Raw genomic sequence first — 12,329 nt, forward strand, 5'->3', positions numbered from 1 at the left:
AATAACACTAATGATTATAAAAACAATAATAATAAATTAAATGAGGTAAGGTGGTTGCAAGCAATTGATATGGGCTGAATTTAAACAAACAAATTATGTTGACATCACTGAAGTTCCTTAATTTGTTTAAATGTAGCCCTTATTAATTGTTTGTAACCACTTAACTCATTTCTTTAGTGTATATACTACTTATACAGTATTCTTATTATTATTATTAGTAGTAGTATTACTATAAGTACTGTTATTACTACTACAACAACTACTACTACTACTACTTCTACTACTACTACTAATAATAATAATAATAATACTTTTGTTATTATTTTAATAATGGAATTGAAAAGAGTTTAGCAAATTAAAAGCAAAATAAATGTAAAGATACATCTAAAATATTACATTTTAACCAGATTGTTTGTTTTTTTGTTTGTTTATTTGTTTGACTACAACTCAATCACTGTTTATTTTATTTACATTTTTATGATAAGTATTCCTTTCAGAAAATCACAAATGAGTAGACTAATAAATGCTTACCTTTTAAAAACAGTATTATTGTCAAAAATATTTTTTTACTTCTGAAGTTAAATGTACCTTACTTTTTAATAATTAAATATAAATTTTAAATAAATTATTTGGTTTGACTCCATTTCAAACTATTATTTTACTTACATTTTTAAAAATAATTTTAGCATTACACTGCAAAAATGTGTTTTCTTACATTTTGTCCTGTTTCTGGTCAAGACAATCTCATAATTCCTAAATCAAGAAGCTTTTTTTATAGAAGAAAAAAAAGTTTGTTTTAAAAAAAAACATCAAAATTAAGCAAGTTTCACCCTAAAACAACGATACTGGGAGATCATTTAGCTAGTTTTAATGAAAGCTAACTTAATTTAAACTTTTTTTCTAAAAACAAGCCTTTAAAATAAAAGGGTTAATTTTTTTTTTTTTTTTTTTGAAAACAAGTTACATTTTTACATGTCTAGCAAATGCTTCTACGTAGATATCCGGACTAGAAACAAGACAAAACCTCTAAGCATGAAATACACTACCTGACAAAAGTCTTGTCGCCTATTCAAGTTTTAGGAACAACAAATAATAACATGACATGTAGTTGATCATTTGGTACCAGAAATGGCTTATATGAAAGGCAAAGGCCTCTAGATTACGCTTATTTTACCAATAATAAATCTGATCATGCCTTGATTTTTAATTCTTTAATTAGGACAGTAAGGTCTGACTTGAAGGTCTACAGTATAGAATATAAAGTCATGGGGCAGTAGAAAAAATAGATAATATTGTGTATGACTCCCATGAGCTTAGAGCACTGCATTCATACAGCTCTGCAATTACTCAAATAACTTATTTGTTATAAAGTTTTCTTGTAGGACTCCCAGAGTTCACCAAGATTCTTTGGATTCATCTTTAATGCCGCCTCCTCCATCTTACCCCAGACATGCTCAATAATGCTCATGTCTGGTGACTGGGCTGAGCAATCCTGGATCACAATGACCTTCTTTGCTTTCAGGAACTTTGATGTGAAGGCTAAAGTATAACGAGAAGCGCTCTCCTGCTGAAGAATTTGCCTTCTCCAGTGGTTTGTAAAGTAATGGGCAGCAAAACGTCTTGATGCTTCAGGCTGTTGATGTTGCCATCCACTCTGTAGATCTCTCGCACGCCCCAATACTGAATGTAACCCTAAACCATGTTTTTTCCTTCAGAAACTTGATTGATTTCTGTGAGAATCTTGGGTCCATGCGGGTTACAATAGGTCTTGTGATGATTGGGATGCAGTTCAACAGATGATTCATCTGTAAAATCTACCTTCTGCCACTTTTCCAAATGATCAACTAGAAGTCAATTTATTATCTGTTGCTCTTACAACTGGGATCGGCGACAAGACTTTTGTCAGGTAGTGTATAGTTTTGCACTATTAGGTGGAAAAAATAGTGACCTGAACTAGGCTGAATATAGTCTAAGCAAAAAGTTGATGGTGCTGTGTTTGTTTAGCACCTCTTTGGACGGTTTTCGCAGCACATCTCCGACTCCTCCACCGCTTCGCAGGCCGTGGCTCAACACAGTGACGATACACATGAGCAGAGAGTCGCAGGTCCTCTCTTTATCCTCAATCACCAATGCAGACGACTGAACTCCTACAGCTGAGGAAAAACAACACGGCTAACAAAGAGCTCTGTATCTGTATATGCAAATCTCACAGCACAAAAAGTTTGTGGGTAAATGCTTGCCTAAAATAGGATCAGAAGACAACAGATCAAAACACACATTACACAACGTCCCATTCACAAAGAGTGGAATCATTCATCAACAAGTACAGAACTATTTTTATATATTTGAATATTTTTCTGGTGCTAGTCGTGTGATTACAAAGGTCATTTTGCAGATTAAATTGTATTCTTGTTAATAAAATAACTACTTTTTTTTTTTTACAAACAAATTAAAATGTGAATGATGTATAACAGGGGCGACACTCTGGCTCAGTAGTTAGCACTGTTGCCTCACAGTAAGAAGGTCACTGGTTCAAGTCTCGGCTGGGTCAGTTGGCATTTCTGTGTGGAGTTTGCATGTTCTCCCCTTGTTGGCGTGGGTTTCCTCTGGGTGCTCTGGTTTACTCCACAGTTCAAATTCATGCTCTAAAGGTGAAGTGAATAAACTAAAACTAAAATGATTATTAAAATCATTTCTTTATCATTCATTTATTCTCTCATTATTTTTTTTCATTCATTCATTCATTCATTCATTCATTCATTCATTCATTCATTCATTCATTCATACATTCATTCATTCAATCATTCATTCATTCATTCTCTCATTTAATCTTTCTCATTCATTAACTTTCTTTCTTTCTTTCTCTCTCATTCATTCATCCATTCATTCACTTATTCATTAATTTAATCTTTATTTCATTCATTCATTCATTCTTTCATTCTCATGTATTTATTCTGTCTTTCATTTTCATGCATTCATTTATTTTCCTTTTCATGCATTCATTCTTTTCTTCTTTTTTTATTAGTCATTTATTCATTCATTGATTTATTCTCATGCATTCATTTTGTCTTTCGTTATTTCTCATTCATTCATTCATTCATTCATTCATTCATTCATTCATTCATTCATTCATTCATTCATTCTTTCTCATTAATTCATTCGTTCATTCATTTTTTTTCTTTCTCTTGCATTCATTCTTTTTTTCTTTCATTCTTACACACTTTCTCAGGCATTCAATCATTCTTTTTCATGGATTTATTCTTTCTTTTTTTCTTTCTAACATTTATTCATTCATTCTTGTCATTCATTTATTCTCATGTATTCATTCTGTCTTTCGTTTATTCATTCACTCAGTCAGTCAGGCAGTCATTCTTTTTTCTCATTCATTCATTCATTCATTCATTCATTCATTCATTCATTCATTCATTCATTCATTCATTCATTTATTCATTTTTATTTATTCATTCATTAAATCACTCAGTCAGTAATACATTCATTCTTTTTTCTCATTCATTCATTCATTCATTTATTCGTTCGTTCTATTCTTTTATAGAGCATTTCACTTTGACTAATGAACTTATAACAATCATTGTTAATTAATTCATTTGTTTCTATTATTTACATACTTTATAATTATAGCCTCAATGTGCAAGGGTTAAAAAAAAACATTTGAAAGATCCTGTCTCAAAACTTTCCATAGTAGTCAATCTTTTAAAAAAAGACCCCAAAGTAACCATACACTATAAGAATAATAGGTTCCACACAATCACTTCATGTTGTCCCGATGCAAATCAATAAGTTGACTTGATGTTTTTTCAGCTCATTTTAAATACGCAGTTAGCAATGTGGTAGTAAGTGTGTGATGGGCTGTTTTCAGAATGTCTGTTGATGTGCTAAAGTTCGTGCGACACATGCAGAGCCGGTTCAGCGGGTTCAGGTCAGCCGATCAGCTCCACTGATCAAATTAGGTGCTCTTACATCTTAAATTTGCACATTCTCAAAGAACAGCTCACAAATCCCAATTAAAGTGCTCTGACCTCTGACCCCAAAACCAGCAAGAACCTCCTGAACATTTAGAGCCTGACTGTCATTAACCTCTGACCCCAAACATCACCCAAATAACCCACAGAGTCTCTCCTTTACACATCTCATGACCAGCACTACCGCTCAGATTTAATTGCAAGAGCGTGTGTAAGGGTGTGAGTGTGTATGGGTGTGTATGCTTGTGTGTCTGTGTGTATGGGTGTAAGTGTAAGAGTGTGAGCCTGTGTGTGCATGTGTGTTTACCTGTGTGTATAGGTGTGTGTGTGTAAGGGTGTGAGTGTGTCTGCTTTCGAGGGGTGTGTGTGTGTGTGCATGTGTGGAAGTGTGTGTGCATGCATGAGTGTGCATGAGAGTGTGTTTAGGGATGCTGTGTTTGGTACCGTCCATCATGGTCTCAGTGGAACAATTCTCCTCTTTTCGACACACTGCTCCAGCCAGGAACTCTCCCATCTTACTGGCCGATTGCTCTGGATAGTGGAAAAAATGTAAGAGACTTGTTATCATTGTTATTATTTTAGGGTGACAAGTGGTTGTGTAAGAATTCATTCATTCATTCATTTTCGTTTAGGCTTAGTCCCTTTATTATTCAGGGGTCACCACAGTGGAATGAACTGGCAACATATTACACAGTGGATGCCGTTCCAGCTGCAACCCATCAATGGGAAACACTCATAGCGTTTCACCTCATTTAAAAATAAAAAATATATATATATATACATTTTTTTTTTTCTTTTTTCCGTAAATTTTTTAACACGTTAAATATTTAAAATATATATGTGTGTGTGACGCACGTGATTAATTTTAAATATTTAACGCGTTAAAAAAATTACGGAAGTTACGCAGTTGCAGTTTTTTTTATTTCCTGTTGTGGCTGACGTGTGTTTAGGGACGGTGCATGCATAGAAGCAACCTAGGTGGGTGCCTTGGGCTGCAGAATAGTGAGCAAATCCCCAGGTCTTCACTTTTATCTGCTACACCGACCCTCTCCTTCACAGTCCTCGCTTTCATCCGCAAAAAGGTCACTTTCTTTACCACTTTCGGGCTGAGGCCGGCGTGATCGCCGTTTGCCTAGAGCGCCAGTTCAGCTTGCCCTGGCCCTGCGTGTGTTTTACGTGCAAAGAAAGAAGACCAACGACGCACTTTTAGAAAGAAAGTTTTGGTATAAAACAATTAATGTCGCATCACCAGGCTATCCTGTGTTACCTCTAGAGTTTGATGCAATTTCGGGTGTTTCATTTTTAATCTTTAGACTTTAACTGCAGTTTAGCAGTTCACTTTCATTCAGCATATTTTCATTCAGGACATTTTAATGGAATTTGCTACCGCATGGTAAATACAGTAAATAAATACAGTACCAGGTGTAAAAGGCAGGCTTTTGATATAGTCAAAAAAGAAATCCCAAGTCTAAAAAAAGAAATCTAGTGAGCCAGAGAGTGAGCATCTCAGCTTTTTTTAAAGACTGATTTTGTTAAAAAAAAAGTCCTGTATTCACTTGTCAAGTGTTGGGGAACGAGTGTGTTTTCACTTTAGAAGTATGGCATGTCTGCCTAAATTTGTGATAAAGGCAAGAACCTTGCTGTCATTGACTGTCAAATCAGGTCTAAGAGATACTCCAAAGAGTGCTAGCAAAGGCTCGGGGTCTATAATGATTTTGAGGGCTTTATTACATGCATTAGATTTAGATTCTTGGAGTTTCAGAGACAAATTACCCCAATTTCCAGGAGAATAATGCCACAATTCAACCCAAAAAATCAATTATTGCTGCTAAAAACAGGTCAGATTTCACTTCAACATAATATTTCTTCTTTCTGTCTTGTGATTTGAGGGTGAGCATTACTCACGATTATGCATGATTCATTAAACAACCTAAAAGATGTTTGTGATCTGACATGTTGCATGAAATAATAAAAATCCCCATATACATGTCTTCAAAGTTTCATTTTTAAACACATCTGCTATTCTCACCGAGAGTCTTATTGGATATCCTGTCCACAGTCAGGATAAAGTCATCCTTAAAGATGATGTATCCGACGATGGAGAAGAGGTAGACCAGGATGAGAGCCAGAACAGCGGTCAGCACGATGGAGCGCCCGTTCCTGGTCACGCTTTTGATGACGTTCAACAGCGTCTCCTCCCGGTAGATCAGGTCGAAGAGCTAGACATACACACACACACACACACACACACACACACACACACACACACACACACACACACACAGACAGACAGAGAAAGATGAGATTGTGTGTGTGTGTGTGTGTGTGTGTGTGTGTGTATACAGTGTCGGTGAAAGTGCGAGAGGTCAGAGGTCAGAGTTAGAAGAGAAGTCCACATGTTAAAGCTGGGATGGGGTGAATGAAAGCGCGTGTGTGTGTGTGTGTGTGTGTGTGTTTGTGTGTATGTGTGTGTGTGTGTGTGTGTGTGTGTTAGAAGAGACGCCCATTCTAAAAATACAGTTGAAGTCAGAATTATTAGCCGTTCAAAATTATTAGCCCCCCAGTATAGTTTTGTTTAATAGTAAGAAGATTTCTAAACAGAATAGTTCATTCATTCACTCTCCTTTGGCTTAGTGTCTTATTTATCAGGGGTCACCACAGAGGAATGAATCAGCAACTAATCCGGCATATGTTTTACGCAGCGGATGCCCTTCCAGCCCCAACCCAGAACTGGGAAACAGTGTCAGTGAAAGTGTGAGAGGTCAGAGGTCGATGTGTGAAAGATGAGCTGGAGTGAATGAGCGCTTGTGTTTGTACTCACAAGTAAACTATAGAAGAAGACGTGAACGAAGACCCCAAGGCTGCATATGATGAGGTACAGCAGATGATACAGGAACTCCACGTCCATGATCATGGCCTTGTATCCTCTCGTGAACGTGCCCCGATTGCCCACAAAACTCATTAGGAAGATCACTTTATTGCCCACCTGAAAACAACAGCAAAGTTTGACCACAGATTTTTAGCTCTCTCTCTTGTGTAATGATAAGCAACAATGAGAACAGTTATTTTAGTAGCCTACAATTGAATGCAACCTGAGATTGAAGTGTTTTTTAATGTGACAGTTATAAGATGTTTCCATAAAGTTAATGAGATGTCATTATTTGAACATAAGCTTTCTGCTGATTTTTCTAAAGCAAAAGAAAAAAATAAACTTCAAATGTTTTGCATATAATAAAAAGATGTAAGCTCATTTTGAGTTTTGCAGGAAAAAATACAATCTCTTTTATTTTGGAAACTTAAATCATTCCTTCAGCAAGGAGGCATTAGATTAGTTAAAAAACTGTCCCAGCAGGCACACAACATCATAGAATATTACTAAAAGTTAGATTTAGGTCCTGACATCAGGTGACCAACATTCAATGTCTAGCCAGCGTCTAAAGACGTTATTTTGATGTTGATATTTGGTTGATTTTAGGTTGTGTTGGAAAGTGATCAAAATTCAACTATGAGCCAACATCTTACACCAAGGTCATATTCATGTCAAAGTATTGACATCTATTTGTCAGGTATGGCATCCAAAATCTAACATCTGATATAGGTTATAGTGGTAACGTCCACACATCAAGCTCTAACATCATTAGCGTTGATATTATTATTATGTTAGAAAGTGACCAAAATCCAATGTTGAGCCAGTATCTTACACCAAGGCCATATTGATGTCAAATACTGACATTTACTCATCAGGTATGAACCTAAATCCAATGTCTAATATACGTTATAGTGGTAACGTTCACAAAACGTGAAAAAAACCACAAAAGATGTTGATACTTGGTTGATTTTAGGTTGTGTTGGAAAGTGATCAAAATTCAACTATGAGCCAACATCTTACCCCAAGGTCATATTGATGTCAAAGTATTGACATCTATTTGTCAGGTATGGCATTCAAAATCTAACATCTGATATAGGTTATAGTGGTAACGTCCACACATCAAGCTCTAACATCATTAGCGTTGATATTATTATTATGTTAGAAATTGAACAAAATCCAATGTTGAGCCAGTATCTTACACCAAGGCCATATTGATGTCAAATACTGACATTTACTCATCAGGTAAGAACCTAAATCCAACGTCTAATAGACGTCATAGTAGTAACGTCCACACAACGTGAAAAAAAACACAAAAGATGTTGATACTTGGTTGATTTTAGGTTGTGTTGGAAAGTGACCAAAATCCAACATCGAGCCAACATCTTACACCAAGGCCATATTGACGTCAAATGCTGACATTTATTTGTCAGGTATGGCAACCAATATACAACATTTGATAGATGTCATTGTGGTAAAATCCACACAACATCAAGCAGTAACATCATTCGATGTTGACATTTGGTTGGATGTACATTGACGTCAACCTGATTTTCATTTCCAAACAAAATGCAGCCTCCCCACAACGCTGGGGTACAATGCCAATCTGACATCAACTTGACATCCTGTGCCTGCTGGGGTTGTGCTGATGAATATTTTTGCAGAAACTAAAAAGGCTTTTTTTATAGAAAACTTTTAAAATATGTCTTTAAACGCATCCTTGATCATAAAAAATTTAATTTTACCATTTACTCACCCTTGTTTCAAACATTTACGCATTTCTATCTTCTGCTAAAGACACAAAAAAATATATTTTATATATATATATATATATATATATATATATATATATATATATATATATATATATATATATATATATATATATATATATATATATAATATTATATATATATTTTATATATATATTTTATAGCCAAAAGTAACCATTGACTTCCATGTTATTTTTTATTTTTTTTTAATTGGAAGTCAATGGTTACATGCTTCCAGCTTTCTCTTTATTGTTTTACAGAATAAAAAAACTCAAAGATTTGAAACCACTCAAAGGTAAGTAAACAGTGATTACATTTTCATTTTTGGATGAACAATCACTTCAGTAGTACATACTACACAAAGGGCCACACAATAGAGCAGCTTGAACCATCTTCGAAACATCTCCTTTTGTGTCTTCTACATAATAAACAGTGACATGGCTTTGAAACCACCTGATAGTGAGCAAAAGATGATGTGGTTATTCATTTTAATTCAAAGTGATTAGGAACTAACAGTACTTATGTCTTTAACATCCCCTTAGATCAGGGGTGACCAACCCTGTTCCTGGAGATCGACCTTCCTGCAGATTTCAGTTGCAACCCATATTAAACACACCTGCCTGTAATTATCAAGTGCTGTTCAGGTCCTAATTAATTGATTCAGGTGTGTTTGATCAGGGTTTGAGCTGAACTCTTTAGGAAGGTCGATCTCCAGGAACAGGGTTGAGCACCACTGCCTTAGATCCAACAAACAACATCCTTGATGAAAAAACTCAAATTTAAAGTGATAGTTTATAGGTTTAAGGAATAGTTTTCTTCTGCTAAAGACAAAAAAAGATATTTCTAAAAATGTTGCAAACCTGTAACAATTGATTTCCATGTTATTTGTTTTTCTCATGGAAGTGAATAGATACAGGATTTTAGCTTTCTATAAAATATCTTCTGAACAGAATAAAGACACTCATCATGACTAAATCATGAGTGCATTTTCATTTTTAGATGAACTATTTTTGAATGGTAGCAGTAAATACAAAATTTTGAATGGAAGCAAACTAATAATTGGGCCTAAGAATAGAGCAGCTTGAACTCTCTTCAAAACATCCTCTTTTAAGTTTTCCACATAACAAACACATGGCTTTGAAACTTCTTGATAGTGATCAAAAGATGATCCTTTTTTCATTTTAATTCAGACTGACAATCAATGGACAGTGGTTTGTATGTACACTTTTAAGGGAGAGTGACGTGACTATGTGAGCCAAGTCCATTTTAACACTGCTCTGTGAAAGTCGTATGGAATCCCCAAGTGACGCACGCCGCACCAGGGTGTAAAACACTGCCATGGGGACACTCACATTAAAAGCCCCAAGTAGGAAGAGGGTGGGCTCCAGGCCGACCGAAAAGATGAGGCGTAAGATGGTGGAAGCGATGAGGGCCCGAATGCCGTGCGGCTGAGGCAGTACAATCACTATAGCCAGAGAAACCAGCATCGCAGCCCAGAGGAGAGCGGAGAGATGCGGCTCCAGAGTGCCTAAGGAGAAAATAAACACATTTCACTGCCATCAGTCAAGCTGGAGGATAAAAATACCACAGCCATGACATGTTATCATGCCATCTGCCATGGTTTACAGCGTCAGCGGCCTGTGTTCTGCTATCTTTGAGATCCTGATCAATCACAAGTGTTTCGGGGAACTGGGTCATTTTCAGGGCTGCGCAAAAGTCTCTCAATTTGATAATGGAAATGAAATACATTTACTCAGTCTTGATTTCTGTCTTCCATGGAATATGAAAGAAGAAGTGAATATGCTTTAATTTAGGGCTTTATACAGTTTTGTACTGTTTAGGTACTTTTTGGAGCTTCACTCATTCACTTTCACTGTATACTACTTGCACGCGCACACACACACACACACACACACGCACACGCACACGCACACGCACACACACACACGCACACGCACACGCACACGCACACACACACACACGCGCACGCACACACGCACACAAAATTTTAAAGGACTAAAAAACTTAAATAAGATTAAATTATTATTAGATAAATTTGATTAAAATAAGAATTCAAACTTAATTTACTTTTATGCTGTAAAAATTTAGCCTTGATTTTTGCTCAATGAAAAGGTTTTGTGAAATCACAGACAAAAAACTGAAATCTGAGGCAAATTTGACTTAAAAAAAACTTATTAAATGATAAATGCATCACAAAACAAAACAGAAAAATAGGATTAAAACCTTAAATAATATTCAATTAGAATTTGATTAGTTTTATTAAAAAAATAATTCAAATTGAATTTTATTTTTCCGCTGCACAATGTTAGCCCTGAATTTCACTTGCTGAGAGGTTTTGTGAAATCACAGACAAAAGCCTGAAATCTGAGGCAACGTGGACTCAAAAAAATTCTCATTAAAACACAAAACAAAACTACAAAAAAAAATAAAGGACTAAAAACCTGAAACAACATTACAATAGTATTTAATAATTTTGATTACAATAAGAATTCAAACTTAATTTTACTTTCACGCTGCACAATTTTAGCTCTGATTTTTGCTCACCGAAAGGTTGTCAAATCATAGACAAAAGCCTGAAATCTGAGGCAATCTGACTTCAAAAACTAATGAAAATAAGAAACACGAAACAAAACAAAAGGAAAAATAATTAAAAAAAAGAAAATATGACAAAAAACCTGAAACAACATTAAAATAGTATTTGATAAATTTGATTAAAATAAGAATTCAAACTTAATTTTACATTCACGATGCACAATTTTAGCCGTGATTTTTGCATGCCAAAAGGTTTTGTGAAATCACAGACAAAAGCCTAAAATCTGAGGCAAATCAGACAGAAAAAAATGATAATAATAATAATTAAAATGAGAAACAAAACAATTAAAAACAAAAACAAGAACCAAAAACTTTAAATAAGATTAAAATAGTATTTGTTAAATTTGATAAAAACAACAACAAAATCCAAAAATTTACATTTACACTGCACAACTCTAGCCCTGATTTTTAAAAAAATGTTTTGTGAAATCTCAGACAAAAGCCTGAAATCTAGAGCAAATTGATGCTCGGTCAAGCAAGCGACAATCACACAGCATGAATTATCAACTCGATCAGAGAGAATCACCAAAGTGAATTCAATTTCAAGCTGTTTGAAATGAGTTATGACTAAAAAAAAACATCAGCGAAGACTAACAGCCAATGAGAGAGCAGGACACGGTTCAGCTGAGAGTTTAGAGAAGAGTTACAGAACACAATCTCAGAATAAATAAGCCTTACAATAACATTAAACAGAAACTAAGGAACATTTGTTTGATCAGCCTCAGCACATCGCAAACCTATTTATTGACCTCCAATTATTTTATTTCTTTTTGCACAACGCACATTGTTTGTTCCCTGAATATCAACAAACACTTCCTCCTCTATAATCTTTTTTTTTTTTTTTTGCTGTAAATCAGCATTCATCCCACAGACATTATGAATGGCAGATTATTTAAAAAATGTCTTGCAGGCTATCATTTGCAATCTTTCACGTGAACTTAAATGATCTTATCACTTCTTGTGTGTGTTTATAAGACAGACAGTCATTAGCTATCTTCCATCCACCTATTTTTGGGCCTTTTGGATATGCACATAAAAAAACGGTTGATGGAAATGCCAACATGTGCATACATTTTAAAATTGCACATAAAAAACACA

The 12,329-nt window shown here is 35.1% G+C and overlaps 1 protein-coding gene across 50 annotated transcripts in view; it reads right to left on the bottom strand.

Moving 5' to 3' along the window:
- itpr1b (inositol 1,4,5-trisphosphate receptor, type 1b) overlaps positions 1-12,329 on the bottom strand; it is a 246,205-nt gene that overhangs the window by 28,815 nt on the left and 205,061 nt on the right. For all 50 annotated transcript variants that reach the window (XR_015502790.1, XR_015502791.1, XR_015502786.1 and 47 more), the window contains 5 exons: positions 9,971-10,146; positions 6,802-6,966; positions 6,010-6,199; positions 4,425-4,511; positions 2,008-2,153 (listed from right to left, as the gene is read on the bottom strand). Coding sequence is in view for 44 of the 50 variants with exons in the window: in XM_087274003.1 (XP_087130129.1) it covers positions 2,008-2,153; positions 4,425-4,511; positions 6,010-6,199; positions 6,802-6,966; positions 9,971-10,146 (764 nt within the window). In the remaining 6 variants the exon portion in view is untranslated. The remainder of the gene's footprint in view (positions 1-2,007; positions 2,154-4,424; positions 4,512-6,009; positions 6,200-6,801; positions 6,967-9,970; positions 10,147-12,329) is intronic.

This window comes from Danio rerio, chromosome 11, assembly GCF_052040795.2.
Source record: "Danio rerio strain M-AB ecotype USA chromosome 11, GRCz13ab, whole genome shotgun sequence".
Taxonomy (NCBI): Eukaryota; Metazoa; Chordata; class Actinopteri; order Cypriniformes; family Danionidae; genus Danio; species Danio rerio.